At 47.1% G+C, this 22,877-nt stretch overlaps 1 protein-coding gene across 1 annotated transcript in view; it reads left to right on the forward strand.

Annotated features, from left to right (window-relative positions):
* Window positions 1-21,521, forward strand: part of LOC117740968 (activin receptor type-2A-like) — a 31,146-nt gene extending 9,625 nt beyond the window's left edge. The window contains exons 2-11 of the mRNA XM_034547662.1: window positions 6,108-6,315; window positions 7,302-7,435; window positions 8,556-8,710; window positions 16,796-16,939; window positions 17,251-17,394; window positions 19,328-19,473; window positions 19,568-19,682; window positions 19,933-20,071; window positions 20,152-20,282; window positions 20,359-21,521. Coding sequence (XP_034403553.1) covers window positions 6,108-6,315; window positions 7,302-7,435; window positions 8,556-8,710; window positions 16,796-16,939; window positions 17,251-17,394; window positions 19,328-19,473; window positions 19,568-19,682; window positions 19,933-20,071; window positions 20,152-20,282; window positions 20,359-20,553 — 1,511 coding nt within the window. The 3' untranslated portion in view covers window positions 20,554-21,521. The remainder of the gene's footprint in view (window positions 1-6,107; window positions 6,316-7,301; window positions 7,436-8,555; window positions 8,711-16,795; window positions 16,940-17,250; window positions 17,395-19,327; window positions 19,474-19,567; window positions 19,683-19,932; window positions 20,072-20,151; window positions 20,283-20,358) is intronic.
* Window positions 21,522-22,877: the final 1,356 nt, after the last annotated feature.

Below are 22,877 nucleotides of genomic sequence, written 5' to 3' on the forward strand. Positions count from 1 at the left end.
CACACACACACCCCGTCTAAACTCCACTGTTAAAGCAGAATATGTGCAGAGTTCTTTCAGACATTATCACTAGTTTTATAGCGTTGGTGCTAAGGCGTTAACGCCGCTATGATTAGAAGATTCCTGCTGGATGTATGCGGTTCTTCACACATGCTACAGCTGCATTTAGTTGTGTCCTGAGTCAGTTATGTGGGGGAGGAGTGTCGGCTTGCATCGGGGGGGGGGTGTACATCACTGTGACCCCTGGCCTCGGCATAACTTTCACCAGCACTGTTCAAAAACCACAAAACAACCGTGCATCACCTTAAATCTATTTCAACTCTGCCCCTGGGCGCAGAAGATAAGTTGCTCTCTAGAACAAATTCCATCATAGTGAACAATCCCTGCTCCTGGCGCACACACGCACACACATATACACACACACACACACACACACACAAACAAAGGAAAGCCCTGATGAATGAGTTGTTTACCTACTTCGTTGCATGCGGTGCCGAGTGCAGGCCCGGCCCGCCAACACACCTTTTCATTATGAGGCCCCCCCCCCCCCCCCCCCCCCCCCCCCCGTGACCAGTCACACAGAGGAAATCAGATATTAGTTGTCTGGCAAAAACATGCCTGATGGACAGTTTTTTTAAGTCTGAAATGTCACACTGTGATGCAATTATGGAGGGATAATAAACTCACCTGCGCTATCTCTCTTTTTATTAATGAATCTTTTGGAGCAGAACACCGACTGCTCGGCGGAAGCCTCGACTTCCCACGTGTCGGGAAGATAAAGGGAATAAACACAGTATGGGTCGAATGAGTCACTGGGGTTAAGAGGTCTGGATATGGAGATAAGCCAAGTTTACATGTAAAGAACCGCATGTGTGTTCAAAGCAGGCGAGGCTGAAGCCTAGTTTCTCTACTCGGAGGAGCAACACCGGTACACAAGCTCGAGGATTCCTCCATTAATCAGACGCTTTTTATCTGTTTCACCAGCCAGCTTTTGGTTTTGGAGTAAAGAGAACAACCCCGGGGTGCCGGCTGGCAACCTGCCAAAGAGACTTAGTCGGGATGTCTCCATCGTTTGGTGGGGCGGTCGTTTCCCACCCAGCATGCACCTCACTGGCCTGGCCGCACATCAGACCAGTCATGAAGAGACGTGCGCTCGTACTCTGCCTCTGCCTTTCAGTTCAGTCTCTGGAGGCCGAGGGAGAAAGTGAAGTACTTACTGTCGTGTAAAGAAGGAAATGCTTTGCAGGAGGAATCGCTTATGGTCATGATTCCCAACTGGAGAAGTAATGGACACAACCAATAATGCAGTGTGGGGTGTGAAAGGTTCAAATGTTCGGAGGGTGGATGGATGATCGTCGGTGTCATAGCTTTATAAAATGAGACCCGAGTTCAAACTCATGAATTTATTCCTTTCGCCAGACGTCTCGTGTTTCTTCTCCTCATCGGTGCCTCTTGTGTTACTGTCGATACTCGTGCACGCTTCACGTTTCATCTGACACGGGAAAAACAAATAAAGTATCATAAAGGGTCATTTAATACCAAGACCTTCCAGTTTGTGTTCTTCAAAGTATCGAGTAATATTATATCACTTAAATTATTAACTTCTATTAAATGTATGGGACCTTGCATCATCCTAAAGAATAATATAAGAATATAAAAAAAGTTTGAAAGGAAAATTTAAAAAATAGACAGATATTTACATGTAGTACACTTTCCTCAGAGCTTCATGCATGTTCAACATTTCAACCCAATCTGGTGGAAAATGACCTTAAAATACATACACTTTAGTAGTTTTAATGACATTTAAGTGAGAGCATTCTTCTAACTCCAGCGTGGCACAATAACATCAACCTGTGCAGCTTCTTAACAATAATTAAGTACATTTTCCTGGCATCGCACATATCGAGATCAATCATCTGGACCTTTTGAATCGATTTCTCTGACCCGGTTCCCCTTCTTGAAGCTTCGGGTGAACCTCGGGGTTCCACCGCAGAGCGCCTCACAGAGGGAAGCGTCACATTCAAGGTTCTCCGAATCGCCGTTGCCTAACGTGACCTCTTGGCCGCCGCACAAAAGATTGCATTTTCAGAGCCGGCAGCAGATAATCAGTAATCTCCGGTCGCGGCATCGCTGCCAAGTCCACAATCTTCTCCATCGTTACTCTCTCGAGTGAATTGCGTCCCCCCCTGTTTGCCGTCTAATTGTTCTTTTTAAATGAAATCGGGTCTAATTGCCTCATCAGATTGTTCTGCGGTTGCAGAAATGTCTTGACGGACGGACGGGGGGGTGGGTGGAGGGGGGGGGGGGAGGGGACTGGGAGCTTAATCACCGCGGAAAAGAGCATCAGCTAAATGGCCAAAATGGAAAATGTCAGAGTGGATTTTCAGAGCCACCAGGCAGGCAGCTAACGAGGGGTGAGGGCGGGGTTGGGGGGGGGGGGGGGAGAAGCAGTTTTTCATAAAGCCCCAGTGGATTGAGAAGTGGGTCGGGTGTTTAGACGTATCGCAGAAACGTCCACAGCTAAAGTAGGTCGCGGTTAACCTTGATGAATGTCTCCGACGCGCCATGCTGTCATTTCTTTTACCCCGAGAAGAAAGGAAGCCGTGTAGGAGGCCAACGCGCATTCTTTAAGGCCTTCGCAGGGATTTGACTGATTGCACTTGTAGTTGCGTGCAAATATTTATCTTGATGAAGGAAAAGGAAGGACCGCACTTCTTTTCCTTTTTTTCCCGAAGGAGGCGATAAGCCAACAGCTCCGGTTCATTGTTGGAGTTTCTCACAAGAGGACCCCCCCCCCCCCCCCCCCCCCCCCCCCGCGTTTCTCACAGAAGACGTGCAAATAGAAGCTTTTTCTTTGCCTGTCGCCATTATGATCAATAACCTAGACATGACGGTGGAGACCAAATGGCGTTCGGCTTCTCCTCCGTTTCTTGTGTCCTTTTTATTTTTTTTCCTTCAGTGAAATATACCTAACAAGAAAACGACCTTGCATCAAGGGCATGGACCAGACGCCGCTCTTTCCCTCCGACCGTCCTTATTAGGGTCAGACAAAGTGAGCCTGTGCCACTCGTGTTTGACATATTCTATACGTGAAACATCTCCCCGAGACAACGAGGCTCCTCTCTTTATTGCCTGGATATGCGCTGGTGGGTGGAAGCCCTATTGTATGTCCTTTGCACAATCACTGGCGTAGGCTCTGTACTCACTGACATTATCCGCTTTAGTGAACTCTGAGCTGCGACTTAGTCAGAAGATTGATTCCTCTGCTTTATATCCTTCATATCCGCCATACTGCCGGGCAGCTCTCGCCCACCTTTTGGCACAGCCGTCCCCGTATTGTCCCCTCATTTCAGAGGAGTGATTGATTTGAGCTCTTAGCGGCTGTATTTACAGCGCAGCTCTGTGTTTGCAGTTCACACGGCTCACAGCTCTCTCTCTCACACAAGTGTAATACCTGAATTGAGTTGTTATCACTGCATGGATATGTGAGCCAACTTTCCTCTCGGGGCAGGAGGATCAAACCGAGCTTTTGTTTCGTCGTATATGATTAAAAATCTTTGAGTTGAGGACTATTGGGTTTATTATACTGGAGATATTTCACTGTATTCTCACATATTGCAAAAAACTGTTAACAGATTGACAACATCTGCAGATTAATAGCTAGAAAATAACCATCAGTTGAAACCGCGGCTTGTATTATAATATTAACACCTCCTGACAAGTCAGAAGGTTTCTTTTAGGAATAATAGGCGTCGTGCTTTCATTTATTCCACCTCCATCTTCAGCTTCACCTGCTTTCTCTGCGCCGCACACGCCTTACTGTGACGCGCCGGTAATGAAGTTCATACAGGAAGTCGGCGCTAATCCTTCCTGCTGCATTCGTTGTAAATCACTCCCGGAGTGAAATGGAAATGGGTGAGCCGAGGAGCTCTGGCACGGCTAATGCCGTTACACCAGAAGTGGCTAATGAGCTAACCTTCCGCTTTACCTCTGCATACCTCTCCAGTAATTATCGCTTCCAGCTCCCACGGGTGCTCAGTGGAGGGAGCGATGCGTTCAAAGAAAGAAAGCCGGCGCCGTACAGAGCGCACTTAAACTGAATTTACCAAACGCAGCCTCTCCTCTTGAGACAGAAGCCGTGGTGGAGCGGCATCAGATTAGGTTGTTCTGAAGAAAAGCATCAAATCATATCTGTTGGTGCCTTAACGCCCCAAAGGCATGCTGGGATATCTAAAGGCTCACCAAGCATTCGAGTTCAACACAGTTATTTACGTGTGTTTTCTTTTGTTGCTTGTACATTTCACACGGGGAGGCCCTGCCTCTTCTCGACAACTCTTATTTCCACCTAATCCCCGCTGCAGATGTCTTGCTCAAGGGCGTCTTGGCAGTCGTTCTTTTTTTTTTTCCTTGACTGATCTTTCCGGAGCTCAAGCGGCGACGTAGAACTGTTGCTCTCGTTCGGGTTTAGTGATTTAAGACCTCGAGTGATTTTCCTGGTGGAGTTATTAATGCTTAACTGCACGTTCGGGCAGACGCGTCTTCTCCACCAGCAGACATGTGGTACCTTTTTGTGTGTCTTCTGCACACTGTTGTTCTCTCCTCTTCGAATCTTGCTCCAGCCATTTGCTCTCAACAGTTCACGGTCGCCGTGGAATAGTTCTGGGGCTTCGTAACGAGAGAGAGAGAAAGGGCCGCCAAGAGGCCGAGCGACCTCTCCGCTCGCTTCCATCTGCAGCTGTTGATGCCGGCGCTTCGAGGGCCCCGTGCTCGCATTAACTGGCTTTACATAAGCAGCCATTTTAATGAACGATGCATCATCTTCCTAAAGGTAACCTCCGTTATGGAAGCATAGCCCTAATAACGGGACACCGCTGGAGGAGAGTTGGGTAACGATCATATAAACTGCAGCATTACTCTCGATGTCCCGCACTTCTCTGTTAAAAAGCAACAATAAATAATAACCGGCGAGGTCAACAGTGCATATAAAAATGAATAACGCCGGTATAAATACAGGCTTAATTAAGAAAACCTGTTATTCGTAGGCCAAATAGTTGTGCTGACAGCCCTGATGGATCTGCACAGGAGGGTTTCCTCCAATGTGTTCATGACCAGCTCTGAACAGACGCACTAAGTAGATCACGAACTTCAGTAATCGCACATTAAAAGTGATGGAATTAAAATAGACACACCATAAAACAGACATGTTGCACGATTTAGAGCTGCGGGCAAATTTTCATCCATTTCCTTTATGCACTGCCTTCCTTTTTTTTTCTTCTTTTTTTTACAGAGTTTAAAGGTCTGTAGCTTTTGTAAGTGTGATTTTAAGCAGAAAAATATCAGTAAGTACCGTAATAATAATAGTAATAACCGGCTTCTTGGGTCTCTTGTGGCATTGAGGGATGCTCGTTGCATCCGGATGACGGAGAGTTAACATCGATGTCTCAGAGCAGTAGAAACTGACTTACTGCACCTCGGGGAGCGCAAACAAAACGCCACTAAGGAAGCCGTCCTGGTTTCCTGTGCGTCTGAAGCGAGCGAAGCCGACCGTCAGCAGTCTGAACCGGACGAGCTCTCTGACGGGTGATGAGAGGCTAAACTGACAAGCTGTCACGCTGTGTTCTTCCCTGGATATCCTTCTGCGTTTATCCGCGGGAAATCAGAGTCTGCTTTTATTTTGGCGGGGTGGTTCAATCGACTCACAACGTGGATTTTGGTTTCTCTCCGCGTTCCTTTTGTGTTCCTCTATAAACTTGTTTTCTCTGTCATACCTGGGCAGTTGTTATTACCCATCTTCTTTCATTGATGTATTGACTCTGAAGCACTTGAGAGATATAAAAGAAAAGTGAATTTTATGGTAACTAAATGTTTAAAGACTTCACTTTAAAGGCTGTAAAACATGTCATTCCACCAGTTATTGATACAGAACTAAATGATCTTATTTTACGCGTTTCATCTTCCAGCCACAGTGGCTCGTAAATCCTCAACTTCAAAAGCTGCTTTCACGTGTTTGATAGAATAATTGTTAATTTCAACCCTTCGGGAAACGTCGACAATGCATGAATGCCCCCTTTAAAAAAATACTAATTCGTCCTCTCCGACCTCTGCAGGTGCCATCCTGGGACGCTCGGAGACGCAAGAGTGCGCCTACTACAACTCCAGCTGGGAGAAGGAGCGCACCAACCGCAGCGGCATCGAGCCGTGCTACGGCGATAAAGAGAAGCGGCGGCACTGCTTCGCCACGTGGAAGAACGTCTCCGGCGCCGTGGAGGTCGTCCGGCAGGGCTGCTGGCTGGACGACGTCAACTGCTACGACAGGTACGGCAGGAAAACACCCAAAATCCAGTCCGGGATCTTCACTTTGTCACCCTGGTTCTGCAGAAAAAACACTTTATTCCTCATGTATGGATATGTATGTATGTATGCATGCATGCATGCATGTAAGTATGTATGTATGCATGTATGTATGCATGCATGCATCTGTCCAATCGTCAAGCACAAATAATTGGACCTTTTCTCCACTTAGCCCTTGAAGCCCTTGCTCAGAAGCTGCACATTAATTCCATGCATCCCATCACGAGGAGCGCCGCACTGTGAATACACTGGTAGCACCAGCTTTGCTCCTCTGCGTGCTTCCCCATCCAAACGACTGGCACAAGGCTGCATTTTTAATTGCTGTGTTCATCTCCAGCAGTAAACAGATATTAATAGGTGGTATTATTCTGGTTTCTAGCTGCCGGTTGGAGCCGGTTCTGCTTGTTTTCCTTTTGATTCCCGGGCGATAAAGTTGCTGTAGATTCTGCAGCCCGCACAGTTTTGGGTACCTCTGCTCAGACGGCGCCTGCCTCGCCTCCCCGGAGAGTCCGGAGCGAGTCGAGGGCGGTTGCCACTTCCTTTGGCTTTTATCTGATGACTGTGTGAGTGTGAGTGTGTGAGAGAGAGAGAGATTGTTAGTGTACGTGCGTGTGTGTGTAGGAGTTACATTTTGTATAAATGTTTTTTCTTTCATGTCTTCTGCAGCCGAGAGGGAGAGGAAGTGTGTGCGTGTGTGCGTGTGTGTATGTTCCAAGTTCCAAGTGTGTTTGTGTGCGTCGATGCTTTTTAGAAAATGTCTCCTGCTCTGAGTGTGTGTGTGCATCAAGGAGTGTGTGTGTGCACATGCTGATTTTTTTTTTCCCCCCTGCGTGCGATGCACTCGCTCGCACTTAAATAAAATAAATTGCCTCCACGTCCTCTGCGCTGAGCAGAGTGGAGAGATCGTTGAGATCCTTGTTTTTAATTTCCACCTCTCGTGTCCTCTGCAGCAACGAGTGCGTGGAGAGGAAGGAGAGCCCCGACGTCTTCTTCTGCTGCTGCGAAGGCAACCTGTGCAACGAGAGGTTCCTGTACGCCCCGGACGCGACCCCGCAGATCTACCCGCACCATTCCACCGCCTACAGTACGTACAGTCCAGCACACACACACACACACACACACACACATCGTCTGTGTATGTACACAACCTCCTTTTGCTTTGGAGAGATAGTCCATGTGAGGTACTCGTGCTCTGGATATCTGCCGCTGACCTCAATGATGCATCTTATCAATAAAGCCCACGATAAACCCATCCAGTAAAAAAAAAAATCGTCATCCGCCGGCAAATGTGTAAGCGTGACATCTCGATATTCATATGTTTATAGTTGCTCGTGTAGTTTACTTTAAATGGTAAAAGGTTTAAAGGAGTCCTTTTGATAACCAGTGTTTTTATATATATATTTAGATTTGAGAGTTCGTTCAGAGTAACAAAGCTGATCTGTAGGGACAAGACAGTGAGACTAATTCAAAAGCAGAATGACGCCACGCGACACCGTGTTCTGGCGTCCTTGCTCTCTAAATTGTCCGACAGGCCCGTCTGTCTTTTCATATTTCTTTTAAATGTGACTCTCTGGAACCTGCAGACACCCCGCGGAGAGAAAAAACTCTTTGACAAAAACGCCCCCCGAGTGCCCCGCGATGCAGCTGGTGCAACCCCCATCAGCCGCCCCGCTCGCTCGCTCTTTTTACCCATTTCACCCCCCCACGCCGCCCCGAGGTCGGCGGTGGCGGTCGGCGTCGGAGCGTCGGCGCTTTTGACAGCTCTGCCGAATCAGACTGTCACACCTTGTGATGGGAGGACGGGGCTGAGCCAGCAGGCGTCGCCCGGAGACTCCCGCAGGGGTCAGACGCAGTTCAGGCCTCTTGTTATTTTTGGCAGGCGGATTACGTTATGTCACGAGATATATTTGCTAATCCTGCTGCGTGCACGCGTGTGTGCGCGCGCGTGTGTGTGTGTGCGTACATTGATATGATCCCTAAGCACAGTGGCAGTAAGCTGTAAGCAGAGTTGGTGCTGCACTTAGAGATGATGTAGCACATTGTCAGGCCAATCAGACGCCCCGGTTTCACCTCGACTCCGACCGTCATTTTCTATATTCTATTGCTTTTATTTTTGTTCTATGAAGGTAAAAAGTCGTATCTTAAAATGTTTCTTGTTCTTTCCGCTATCCTCTCTCTCTCTCTCTCTCTTTATCTCCCCACAGCCACCTCCAACCCATTTTCCCAGAAGCCCCAGCTCTTCAGCACCCTGCTGTACTCCCTGGTCCCCATCATCGGCCTGGCCGCCGTCGTGCTCTTCTCGTTCTGGATGTGGAGGCATCACAAACTGGCCTACCCGGCGGCCCTCGTCCCCACACATGTAAGTCTCAGAAAAACCCAAAAGCACAGAAGTCCGGTTCCATCGACACTTTCTTTCGTCTCTCGTCCGTAAACGCTCATTGCCGTCACCTGTCAATCGAACGGCGTGGCGGTCACGGCGGTGTCCCCTTTCTTCTTCCGAGTTGCTGCCGCCGCAGTTCGAGTTTCTCTTTTCCTTTTTTTTTCATCTGTTAATTGCGAACAAAAAGGTGAAATGCAAAACGCTTCGCTTTCTATAATAATAAATGATTTGCAGGAAGTTGTCTCGTTCTGCTCCGGTTAATTGAGTTATGATATTAGAATAAAAAAAAGAAACCGCTTGTATTGTTTGACGTGTGATGCAACCTTCAACTTTAGCCCTGATCCAGGATCTCAGCGGGCCTCCCCTGCCCCCGGGCAGCTCCGGTTCAGACCCGGTGTGGACAGTTTACCGATGATTGCTTTTCCAGTCTCTTCTCTCAGAGTTGTATAGAAGGAGGAGAGGAGCCCTGCTTTCCTTTTCCTCGAGTCTCTGGCTGAGCAAACACGCCTCAGACTTGCTCTCAATGCGGCGCTCTGTCGTTGGGATGCTTCGTGTCGGGCTTTTAATCACACAGGATGGAAACGGACCGAATGGACTTTGTGTCGTCGTTCACCTTTTTGCTTGGTTGAAAAAAGAGACAACTCCTATCTACACGTCTGATCATTTCCACGTCTTCATCACCTCCGGCAAACCTTTTGAAACATCTCCCGTTCTTGTAGGACTGAGAATATGGCTCCGCAGTCCCGAATCGGTCTTTTTTTCTTTTCATGATTCCGAAGGCGTTTTTTTTTTTTTTTTTTTTTAACCCGACAGGCAGCGGAGCGATATTCTCTGCTGGGGAAAAAGAAAAAGCCATGCAGAGCTTCCACCGTATGGAAGAGGAGTCAGGGGCCGCTGCATTATTGATGAGGCTTTATATAGGCAAACAGAGCTAAACACAGAGACGCTCGCAGCTCTGCCTCGGAGGATGTGTTGGGTGGGTGGTTAGTGTCGAGGAGGGAGTGAGCACAGACATGCTATTCTTTCTATAACTTAGTTATTGTATTTGCACATAGCCAAGGCATAGCAGACATAAAAAGACAGTGACACAATACAATGAGATGCTAATGGAAAAACAACACCGCTAAGAGGCTTATGAATCACCCTACCTGGAAACAGATAGATGAATAAATAAACAACATTAAACAAAACGGGGAACGAAGAAGAGCGGATCGGATAACTAATGACGATGCAGCTAAAATATTCATAAAATCACAGGAGGGAGAAGATGAAATCAAGTAGCCAGGGTGGAACAAATGAAGCCATGCAGGATGCGTATGAATCTAGTGTGTGCAGAACTATTTAATGCATGGATGAGTAGGTGTTCAAGGACAGGAGGAGGAAAGGAGACCACTCGTACAAGAATGTGTTTTAAAAGTCAGCTCTTATGCTTTTTCTGGAAGGAGGTGATGCAGATTCATTTCTTTATATATATATATATATATATATATATATATATATTTCTCTATATTTATGTTTCTTTATATATTTCTTTATATATATATATATATATGTTTCTTTTTTCTTTTTATTATATATATATATATATATATTTCTTTATATATATTTCTTTATATATATTTCTTTATATATATATATTTCTTTATATTTATGTTTCTTTATATATATTTATTTATATGTATATAAATAAAGCGAAAGAGACCTTTTCTCGACTACAACATATGTGACATTTGAAAAATGCCTCCTGTTAAAAGCGACTCGTGGCACGAAGTCAAAACGAATCTCGCGGACATGAGAGTGGTATCGATCGTGAACTCTTGGCAGCAAACAAAAGGACCAACTTCTCAGTCGCGTTGTCCCAAGGCACTTAAAACTAACCGTGGACCGCTTTTTGCAAATCACTGTGATTGGATTTGAATAATACTTATTTAAATAAATAAATAATACGTCTGTATTTAAAGCGTGAAAAAGACATCGTCCAGTCTTTTTTATAGCTATTTCATAGATTTACCTGTTTCTGCTTCGTCCCGCTCGTTTCTGTGCCGCATAATGCTCCATACGCAGTCGGGTATTTATTATGTGACGGTTACAAATTGCCCACACTTGTTGGCAGTAATATATAATTTTTTTGGCGCCCTGCGTGAACGAGAAGCGGTTTTACTCGTTCATCGCAGGTGTCGGTCGCTTCCCAACATCCACGTGCTGCTTCTTCTTTTTTTAAACCTGGCAGAGCTCTCCGCTTCACACTGTGCTCATTTAATCTAAATCTCTAATTAAAAGGAGTGGGAGTGTGATTCTGTCGTGAACAAGCAGCTGCAGCCGGATCAGAAGATGTCACGTATAGTTAGTGCTTTTCATTAAAAAACGTGTCCTTAACAACCTCCAGTTGTTTTTCATGTTAATGACCTAAAGAAAAATCTAGATTTGTCTTCATGAAATCAATCTATCTCCCCCAAAATATCTCCTGCGTACAGTTTTTCTGCAGATATTCGGAGGTGTTCATCAAGTTCCTTGAACACAACACGCAGTCCTCTCCCGATGCAAAAGTAATTATTCCCACTTAATGATCTTTAATGGATTCCTCATGGCGCCGAGGACAGAAGGAAAGGAAGCGGACCAAGTGCACAGGGCTCCTGCTGTACGCTGAAGGGCGGAGTCTGGTTGATCACAAAGTGCATTTACATTTACATGTTCCGACTCTACGACCCCTCAAAGGATTCAATCCGGGGTGACACGGCGAGGAGGTAACCCAATGGCCTCCCGTCGTTGTGATCGCGGTCCATCGCGAGCTGCTTATTCGCCCACCGAGCCTCCATTATTCGCACCACGGTGCGAAGTGGAGGCAAACTGGCATTGATCCTGTCTGAGTACACAGACCCACAGCGTTCACTGGGAGAGGCCTGGAGCACTTAAACATACGGCTGGCCTCTCTCTCTCTCTCTCTCTCTCTCTCCCTCTTTTTCATTTCCGCCTGGACCCCATTTTCTTATCTCCGTCCATCTCGCAGATCGATTCTGACCAAAATCTCATCAATTGCTTTATTATGGAGCTACTTGCGTCTTGTTTGTCTGGCTGCAGCTTTCCAAAAGGACTCCTGATAGGCCAGAGGACTCCAGACAGTGGACACGCTGTGACGTGGATCTGATGCTTATTGCTTATTTATCTCTGCTGGTTCGGCACATATCTGAATGACAGCAAATTATGAGCTGGTAGAGAAAGACCTACTTCTGTGTTTAGGGCGGAGTTGAAATCTTCTTAACGAGAGACTAAATGAGCTTTTATTTAACATTAATGTGGCTGTGTATCGAACTTTAAATATGTTTTTAGTGTCGACCAGACCACATCTCATAGTTCCTGTTTTTAAAATAGATTAAAATGTGATCTTGAAGCCTCTCCTGTACCCATCCTTTACATAAGGTTTTAAAAAAGGCAAACTATTCCCCTTGTAGCCTCTTGTTGTACAACCTCATTTCATTCACTTGTCTAACTCAACATTTCTGTCTCTTCCATGATTATGTTTGTGGGTCCATTCATGCATTTCTTTTAGTTTGTGATGCAGGAGAACGTCCTCGGGTCCATTTTAAGTTGCTCCCCTTCAGTGCCTAAAATATACCTGCTTATTATTCAAATGAACCCCCTCTCTGATCCACGTGGCCTCCCCACCACCACCACCCTGTTGCCCTTAATGCTTCGGGAGCCCTGGTCCGGAGCGAGAAGGAGAACAAAAAGGTGGTTCCGGGTCGACCCGTCGCCTCCTTCCTTTTTTAAAAAGAAATCTGCCTCTTTATTTTAATCCACTAACCGACAGAAAATAATTTCTCTGTTTTTTGCTTCTCATGTTCTTTTTTCAACAAGCACGCCTTTCACATTATGGTGGAGGTAAGAGCAGTTCAAATGAAGTTGGAAACCATTTTAGTTCTCCCCCCCCCCCCTCCCCCCACACCCACACCCTCCCCTTCTTTTGGGTTCAGAACTTGGTATGAATCCTCCACCTCGATCCCAGACCACCATTTTGTTCTTCTCTTTGCTTTTTTTTTCATCGACAGTTCGTCTTGTTGACTCGGTCCGCAGCACATTTCTGTTGTTGTTTTTTTTTCCTGCCTGGGTTCATTGCATGGATGGATGTCTTTTTGTGCATGGTGGAAAGTGGCCGAATGCAGCCCCCCCCCCTTTTCTTTTCTTTGGGTCTGAATGGCCACCTGTGATTATGTAACGCATTGTGCCCGATGTGACCCGGTTCCTGCTGCACCGATGGCCCCCCACGTCTAAACGCATGCTTCCCCCATCTTGTTTGCAGACTGAGGAGGAGTGCAGACACATGTTGCATAAGTAGGAGCATGTCCTCCTTACCTGGAACATGTCGCCAGTCAGACTGAATGTCTTAAGTACAAGAGGAGCTTAAGCCTTTTTGAAAATGTGCTCACATGTGATCAAACTGGAGGAGGATGCCGACGTCTCAGAAAACGCTCCTTTCCAAAAGAGGAGGCAGCTCGCTGAATAAGAAGCTCTTCGACCCGGCGCATCGTCAGTCCGGTCCAGGTGTCGGCTCTCTTAAAGGTCACCATGGTTTGTGTTTGATATCAAGCTTTATGGCCATATCGTCAACAAGGTATGACCTTAAGACACGAGTCCAGAATAGCTGCTCATTCAACTTCTAAAAACGATGTCCGTGAATACTCACCTGAACCCGGGGTGACCCGACCCAGAGCCAGAGGACCCGTTCTGATGCAATGGGTGATGCTGTAATCCGATTAGGCCACGGGAGACGGTCGAGGGTTGGGAAGAACGGCGTGAAGCAGCAGATTCTATTTTCCTGTTTCCTGTGGTCTGCTGACTAAGTGTAATGCGTCCCCCCCACCCCTGCTCGAGGCCACGGCGCCCTGTGATCGGACAAGGGATCCGGTGACTCCCGAGGGAGGCCGGGCTGGGCCGGGGCGGGCCGGGCCGGGCCGTCAGGCCGAAGCCCGGAAGACCGACGCAGCGTTTTTTACCAGAAACAATGCCAAGAAAGAAAAGAGTCCCTCGATAACTTTAGTTTTTCATCTTTTTTTCAACCTCATCGTCATCGAGATCATCTCTCAAGGTATTGAGGATCAGTCCTTCGCCATCAGAACCATCAGAACCATCAGAACCATCAGTCACATGGTCATCTCTGTTGCCCGGCGTTGTAACCTCACGTCCTCAGACGTAACGATGACTTACATCGCGCTCTTTGTCCATGCATATAGCAGATCGTTTTGTGCTCATGCACTTCTCGATATCTCATATTTAACCCGAGCACAATGCATGCTGGGGGATTTGCCGTGGCGACGTGTGTGCAGGCGCTCTGATGCTAAGACACGGCGGTGCAGCTCACTTTCCTCACCAAGGACATTAAATAGAGAAACTTATTTGGTGGCATTTCATGGCCATAACTTCCTGCTCGTGAACCATAATTGTAATAAAGGACAATAGACGTGCTTGAATTTGTTGCGTTTCTGCAGACTCAAATGTGAAATGTTTTAATTAACGAGCACAGAAACGTACAGGAACTTGTTTGGAGATGCAGAAAAATGTATTAAATAGCTGCAAAGCGCTGAGCCGTGCTTGCTCGGATGATGATAATAATAACCATGATCAGAGTGCTAATCGCTACGGACCCAAAGATCAATAAATGCACTAAAGGTTCGGTGACGCTTCTGCACATTGAACAGTAATGGCACGAGTAGCCACACGCACACACCCACACACACATGCAATTTCCTGTCATATTTAATTGCTCTCGGGTTATAAATATTCAGGTTGTTTGTATTGTTGCTGATGGTGTTGGTGCTCACGTTGGGCTCGTAGCCTTGAGCCGATTGGGGGGAGAGTGTTGGATAAAGGCCTAAAACGTGCCAACTGTCAGCTCACCGTCCACAGATTTCATAATTTCATACATTCTGACTCTTAAATGGTGAAAGAGATCAAACACAATCGGGAAGAAATGACAAAACGAGTATTTTGATGGATTTACTGTTATTTTATTGAACAAATACCTTGAATTGAAGACGGACCTGTTCGTCACATGGTGCCATAAAGCCAAACTTATACATATATATATTCTGGTCTGCTGCAGGTTCTGTCTAAACGTGTCAGTTATTCTTTCATCCAGCTGAGCTTCAAACCCTTTGGCTGATAAGATAACTCGTATCCATGTATCCTCTCTGATCCTTTCCCATCGTGTAGTGGGAAAGAATAAAGTAAAGGAAGCGCGTCCGTGAACGTACAGATTGAGTATTTCGGTCCGTGCGATGTGTTCTCCCAGGATGTTGTTTTCAAGGCGCCGGCTCGGGGTAACGTCCTCCTGGAGACGGCAGGTCTGCCTCGCAGCTCCCTGTGAGGGGGGGAGGAGGCTTTGAGTAAACACGGCGGTTCCTACGTCCATTCTCACAAAGCTGCTGGTGAATCTGCAGCTGCCACGATGAACAACCTCCACTCAGTAACAGATTAGACCGGGTGGAACTTCAGAGTCCCGGGGGAGCAGTCGGGTCATCCAGATAGCAGATAGCAGATAACACCAGAAGTTTAGTATTATATGTTAACACGCTCTTATTTGTCAAAGAATGCACGGTTATTTAACTTATTGTATCATCACAATGCTTCATATGCATTCTGTCTGAGCCTTTTGGGTGGCTGTTGATGGATTAATGTAGAGTTATATTCCCATGTTTGACATGTATTAAACTGGAGAATCAGACACATTTAAAGACTCTTCTTAGGAGTCCCTTCGTTCTGAGTGAACTCAACGCCACATTATATTCTATTGGATATAGAAATCAAAACCCATGAACGCGACTTAACGATGAACAGTTTTTGCTTCTGTTGCCACAATAATCCTGTCGGGACAAGGCGGTTAAAAAGACGTGTGTTTGTCTTTAACAAAACCGGCAGCAATGTACCTTTTTTTCCTTCTTCTTATTCCTCGCATTCTGTCTATTTATCCGGGCCTGTGGTCTCGTATCGCCAGCGAACCTTTCATCCCTGAAAAAGGGGGTCATTTTACGGGGCGGTAGACAAGCAGACTGTCGAGCAGCCTTTTGATATACGGACTGGATCCTGTTGGGGCCTCGGGGTCTTGAAACTTGCTCCGGCTTATCAAGCAGCTCGTGAGCCTTCAGTTCAAGTAAAAACATGAACATCGACGTCGTTGCAGCTCTTTTTTTTCTCCTCTGACAACAGCGATACGGCGGCCCGGTGGAGATTTGACAGAAGCGTATCTGGTTTCATCAAAGGCCATCAATCACGCGCTCGTCTTTCTCCTCTACCTTTATTTTTTTATCCTTTTGGAAATGTGACTCCCCTCACAGGCATGTGCTCCTTCTTCTTTTGCCCTTCCCCTCGCTCACATGTGAAAGCGATCGGCTTAATCCCGATCGCCAGCTGTGTTTAACCCACTTTAGACTTGGAACACTTGGCTTCCACTTTTTTTTGTTTATTGGAGATTAGCATGAACGCACGGCGCTCGCATGCGGTTTGACCTGCCGGAGGGTTTTTTGATGCCACGGCTCCCGAAACCGTATTGTTCCTTTTTTTTATTTTCAGCCCCGCTTCGTATCCATGTTGAAGGCTGAGCTTGTGTGTGTGCTTTGCTCAGGGGTAGTCAAGGTTTTAAACTGGCACCCTCTCCCCATTGCAATCTATAAACTCAAGCAAATGCAGCCTCCGGGGGGTTTAATTCAATTTAAAATGAATGAATCCAAACCCCTATTTAATATGCTGTGCCCCCCCCCTTTACAGTAATAATAAAGCTGAACTCCCAACATGCATCACTTCCCAAAACCAGACTCCCATAAAGTGCTTTAACAATCAAATAAAGCCAGCGACAGACTCGTAAAAATATATAAATATAGCCACAAAAAAAAAAAGAAGCAACGAGGCTCCACGACATGAAGAAGAAGGAAAGAGGAAAAGTTCTGGGAGTGCGTCGTCTTGGTGTGAGACGATGGAGCCGAAAGCCCGGTCGCCTTCAGTGGAAGACGCTGCTATTTTAATGAAGAATAACTCTGTCTTTCCTTGTTTCCTATTTCCTCTCCCTCTCCACAGGACCCCGGGCCTTTGCCCCCGTCCCCCATCTTGGGACACAAACCTCTGCAGCTGATCGAGATGAAGGCCAGGGGGCGCTTCGGCTGCGTGTGGAAGGCCCAGCTGCTCAACGACTTTGTGGCCGTGAAGATCTTCCCCATTCAGGTGAGAACCGGGGAGGCGAGGGAACAAGGGAACAAGGGAGAAGGCAGCGAGGCGTCACCACATAAAAGATGTTCATTTTCATGCCTGTCATGAGCAAGCTGCGTGAAATAGTCCTTTTTATTATTCTAACGCTACTTCTACAAGATATATTTGATTCTTCTCTTCAAGGTTAATGGACCGTCTTTTTAAATCGGTCCGGTTTTAACGGAGAAGTCTTAGCTCACTGCGACGTAAATATATAAAGCGACCTTTTGATCGGGCGTCCCGATGACAGAAATGACCTCTGCCCCCGTCTCCCTCTCCCCGTCCAGGACAAACTGTCATGGCAGAACGAATACGAGATCTTCAGCGTGAGCGGCATGAAGCACGACAACATCCTCCACTTCATCGGCGCGGAGAAGAGGAGCAACAACCTGGACCTGGAGCTGTGGCTCATCACCGCCTACCACGAAAAGGTACGCAGGCCGGGGCCGCCACGCTCCTGCTTTCATTTTACTGACTCACTTCTTTTGTTTCGTACGGAGCCGTGCAGGTCTGACACTTTGGAACGCCGGTAAATACAACGTTGTGTTACACGGTTTAATAGCGGAGCAATACATGCCTCTTTTTCTGATGCGACACGGTTATTTTGACCACTTTAATCGGCCATTTTTACATCGATTTCTTCTTAAACCTGACGAGCTACGTCAGCTTTACTGACGGAGACATTAGAAAGTATTGTTGCAATAACAACGTTAGTGCTGCATGCAACGTAATTAAATCTCGTGTAACTGAAACTAAGACTGAAATGAACGAGTCCAAATCAGGACTCGCGTTTCCACGACTGAACTCGGAGGTTATTTGTGAAATCCAGACGCATTAACGCGGTAAGAAACCGCGTGAACGCGCCGCCTCGCTTCAGGAGACGTCTGATCACCGGAGAGCTCCAGTTACCGAACCAGCTGCTTATTGTACAGCCGCTAATAAAGTGGTAAACGCTGGAAATATGCATTGTATTGCTAATCCGTAATTGCAATACACTTCATGCCGTTCTTTCTTCTCCTCTTTATAAGCCGTGTTTTTCCAGAGAAGGTGGATTTGAGCTTTTGCTCGCCCCCCCGTGGCGCTGCGGCCGCTGCCTCTTTAAGTGCCTCTGCGTGTCGAGGGTCATTACCCGCCAAGTGGAGAGCGGCGCTCGCCTGCTTGAGTTGTCCTGGGCACAGAATTTAAATCAAGGAGACCTTCCCTGTGTGAATTAAGGTTTGAAAATGAAAGGCATGGGGCTTTAACCCCACAATGCACCTCTCCGTAAGCCACTTAACCCTGCAGCGGCTCTGCAAGTGCTGCTCTGACTCGTGGAAGCTCTCCAAGTAGAAATGGTGTTGCATAACCTCCTTTTTTAAAGGAGTTTTTTAGGGAAAGGTCATACGACAGGCGCGGCTTCGTGCCTTGCCAAGCGTGCACTGTAATTATTGTCAGAGCAGGCGTCTTCAGAGGATACATAACTTACACTCTAACCTACAAAAAAATGCTTGTCCTTCCTGCCAGTTTTTTTTTTTTTTTTTTTTGAGAGCAGGTGTCAAAAATGTGGGCCGTGCCAGCTCGGACTGAACCTTCGCTTGTGTAACACAGCTGGAGCCGTGATTGCAGAGTTCAGTCTCCTTGACAGCTGATTTATGCCTTGATGTTTGCCGCGTCAAAGCGGCTTTCGTGTTCGCGGTATCTGTAGCGTGCAGCGGCTTGCTTTAAAGGATGCAGGCCCCTTCCGAAAACTCCCTGTAATTAATGTCTTTTCATACCTTGGACAATGCATTCTTAATAATAGCTGCCGGGGATGTTGCCTTTCTTTTTTAACACGTTGACAGGAATTGAAGATACTGAATAAACCCAGGTGTAAACACAGACACACACACACACACACACTGCAAAGCATTTATCCAGAAACAGAACAACTGATGTGATTAGAGTGATTTACTGTCTGCATCTGTTGGAGACGCCTGCCCTCTGGTGGCCACTCCTGCAAATGCATCTGTCTTTGGCTTTGCCGGAAGTGACCTTGTATCATATTGTTATGTAAGAACACGGATGTGGAAAAGGAACTTCTTGTCTTCAATATTTATTATAAATGCATTCAAATGTGACCCTGTATGTAAAAATACTCAGTTTTTAAATTATTCTTGTGTTTTTATCTAGTCCAATAACTGTGTGTTGGCTGATGAAGAGCCGGCGTGCTTCATCCTTTGATAAATAGACATGAGAGTAGAAACACGAGCAGCATTTATCAGAGCAGACCAAAGGACTTCACTCTAGTTTTAAGAGGACACTCTGGAGGTCGTACATTTCATTTATCACCCTTCAAATATATTGAATAAATCTATAAAATGACTCTCTCCTCCCGTCTGTCTCCAGGGCTCGATGACGGACTTCCTGAAGGCCAACGTGGTGTCGTGGAACGAGCTCTGCCACATCATCAAGACGGCGGCCCGCGGCCTGGCCTACCTCCACGAGGACATCCCGGGACACAAGGAAGGGCACAAGCCCTCCATCGCTCACAGGTTTCATATATATCTATAGTGGCTTATCCATGTTGTATCATCTGGCTCCGGGAGGTCTCTGCTCACTGGGTGTGTTTTCCTCGTTGTCTCTCAGGGACATTAAGAGTAAGAATGTGCTGTTGAAGACCAACCTGACCGCCTGCATAGCCGACTTCGGCCTGGCCCTGCAGTTTGAGGCGGGGAAATCGGCGGGAGACACACACGGACAGGTACGGGGTCCAGGTGGAGGTTGACATGTGAACAACGTCCACGTCTTCACCGCGTTCTACCGCCTTTTGTGGGTTGGAAGCCGGCAAATATACAAACGAATGAAAGCGTTGGTAACGGTGGCACTTTTATTTAATGTGAAGTACTTCACGTTGCCAATAGGGGGCAGCGTGGGCCATACATTTGCATACGGGGACTTGTTTCTGTCCTGACATCTTACCTCTCGACCCGTTCCCCTTTTGAACCCCTCAGGTGGGGACGCGACGCTACATGGCTCCGGAAGTCCTGGAGGGCGCCATCAACTTCCAACGCGACTCCTTCCTGCGCATCGACATGTATGCCTTCGGCCTCCTCCTCTGGGAGCTGGCGGCGCGATGCACCGCCGCTGACGGTGAGGGCCCACGCCGCGTGCGGTTTGTTTTTTCCGGCGTGCGAGGCGCTGTGTTAAATCTGTACCCGTGTTGTGGACAGGCCCCGTGGACGAGTACATGCTCCCCTTTGAGGAGGAGGTGGGTCAGCATCCGTCTCTGGAGGACATGCAGGACGTCGTCGTCCATAAGAAGCTGAGGCCCATCCTGAGGGACTGCTGGCAGAAACACGCGGTGAGGCCATATCCTAAATACAGCCACCGGGGATGTCTTAAATATAGTTTTTATATAATATATCTCTCCCTCTCAGGGTCTGGCCATGCTTTGCGAGACCATCGAGGACTGCTGGGACCACGAGGCGGAGGCGCGCCTGTCCGCCGGCTGCGTCGAGGAGCGCATCGGCCAAATGCAGCGCCAGGCCCCCGTCGTCGGCCCCGAGGAGATCGTCACCGTCGTAACCATGGTGACCAACGTGGACCTCCAGCCCAAGGAGTCCAGCTTGTGATCGACCCGCCAGCCGGAAGAAAAAAAACACGGATGAGCAGCCGACCCTGGTTGGTTTGGCGTAGTGTTTTTTTTCTCAATTTTTCCGGGGTTTTTTGGGGGGGGGGTTTGGTTCCTTTAAGTGCGGGCCGCTACTCGCGTTCATCGACCAACACCCGTTTTGATATGCCGGAGGATTTTAACACTTTCAACTGTCGAAACTTTTAACGATTCAGGAGAATACGCCGATGCCGGTGCTGACGCTGACACACACAGACACACACAGACACACACACACACACAGACACACACACACACACACACACACACACACACACACACACACACACACACACACACACACACACACACACGGAGGAAGGCGGCCCGTTCTGCTCGGTTTTCTACAGAGAGAGAAGATCTGGCAGAGGAGATTTCACAGAACTCTCCGTGCATTTTAGTGTAAAACCAGAAAAAAAAGAAAAGAGGGAGAAGATTTAAAAAAAAAAGACGAGCACCCGGCTCTCGACACATTTGCTGTTTTCTCGTGTGCGTTTTTTCCCGAAGAAACGACTATCGTTCTGCCAATAAGCAACGGCTTCTGAATGTTTATAGTGTAATGCTGCTGTACATAGTGTATCATGGACCCAGACAACGTGGTAACCAAGCTTATTTTAAAGGGGGAAGGGGGAGGAAGGGGTCCATTTTCAAGCATTACGACGATAAAAAAAACAAACCATAAACCTCCTTCAACCAGGTATACCTCAGTTCAGATGGACACAGTTTAAATTAGTCCCTCTCCCTGTTCAGTCACAGCTCCACCACATCCAACCGACCTGCTGTCAGCCGTGGCTCATGGGTAATGTAGTCCGCAAAGCCTCCGTTTCCTCCCCGATCTCAATCTCAAGTTTTTTAGTTCTGTGGCTGAATATGAACTTTCTCCTTTTTGTTTATTTCTTTTTCTTCTGATTATTTGAAAAAAGAAAGAGTACCCCCCCCCCCCCGCCCCCGCCCAGCCCCCCCGCCCCCGCCCAGCCCCCCCATCTGGGTTCACACCTGTATCTAGCTGAGCCAGCTCGCTATTTGATTTGATTGCACACACACACACACACACACACACACACATCTCCTTTTTATTTTATTTTTGTATTACTATCAAGAGTTTCTGCTCTTTTTTGATACACCTCAGGAAACTTTGCTACTCACCACCTACTCGCATCCTCTTCCTCTTCCTCACCCGTCTCAGACTGGAGTACCTCCCCCTCTCTCTCTCTCTCTCTCTCTCTCTCCACATGTAACATTTAGCCGTGCCGTCACGATCAGAAACGGATGAAATTTAATATCTCAGACAGGCAAACTGTCATTTTAGTGACGATGGCGCGGCTAACTGCAGCGAGGCGAGGAAGCTCTCCTCCACCCTGGTGCCATTTCTACGTTTCCATACTAGTCGCTCTTGTAGATGTCAGGCAAAACGGATGTAACCGGATGTATCGGTCGCCGCGGGTTGGTTTTTTTTGGAGTCTTTTTATTTCTTCTGAGGGACGGAGGACAACCGGTGCCGGCCGACCTGCAGTCTCTCCTCAAGCTTTTTGGGACGGTTTCAAAAGATGCAGTTTAAAATCTAGCGTTTTGAAAAATCAGATGAAATAAAATTTCAAAAAAGTGTATCTCGGCCAAACCAAATTATAATCGTGCTTTCATCCTCGCTCTATGTAACATGTTCCCCAACTATTCTGGGATTTATTCCCATTTTTCTGCAACACTTACTAACTTAATAAATACAAACAAAAGGCCGTTTCCCACCAAACAACCAGGAACTATAAGAGCTATAAAAAAAAGACCTCTAAAACGGATCTGATTGGGTAAACGAGGAGGAAGTGGCAGCCATGTTTGAGATGTTAATCTCGCGTCACGATATTGCAACAACACAGCAAACCTGAAGGAAGTTAAAGCCATCTTATTAAATCAATATCGCTTCCCTTTGCTGCTGCTGTCCTTCATAACCGGCGTTGTGTACGGTCCTCGTGAAGAAGGTCAGGGACGCCCTGTACCCCAATAAGCACTACCTCCGTCAAAAGGTTCCAGTTTGGGGGGATTATTTCTGGGAGTAAACTCTCGTTTTTTCCCCATAAATTTGAGCCCACTCGTCATTTTTTAGCATTTTCGCATTAACCTTTTTTATTACTGTACGAGACTAAAGGAAAATCACCAGTATTACTCTTTTCTTTTCTACCCAAAAGTGTAAAAAGGGTACTCGGGTGCCAGTATTTGAGCAGCCAAGTGGACTCCAGAGACCGCCTCTAGGAGTCGGTTGGTTAACCTGCCAAACTCGAGCGTGCCAGCTTC

This window comes from Cyclopterus lumpus, chromosome 2 (genome assembly GCF_009769545.1).
Source record: "Cyclopterus lumpus isolate fCycLum1 chromosome 2, fCycLum1.pri, whole genome shotgun sequence".
NCBI lineage: Eukaryota > Metazoa > Chordata > Actinopteri > Perciformes > Cyclopteridae > Cyclopterus > Cyclopterus lumpus.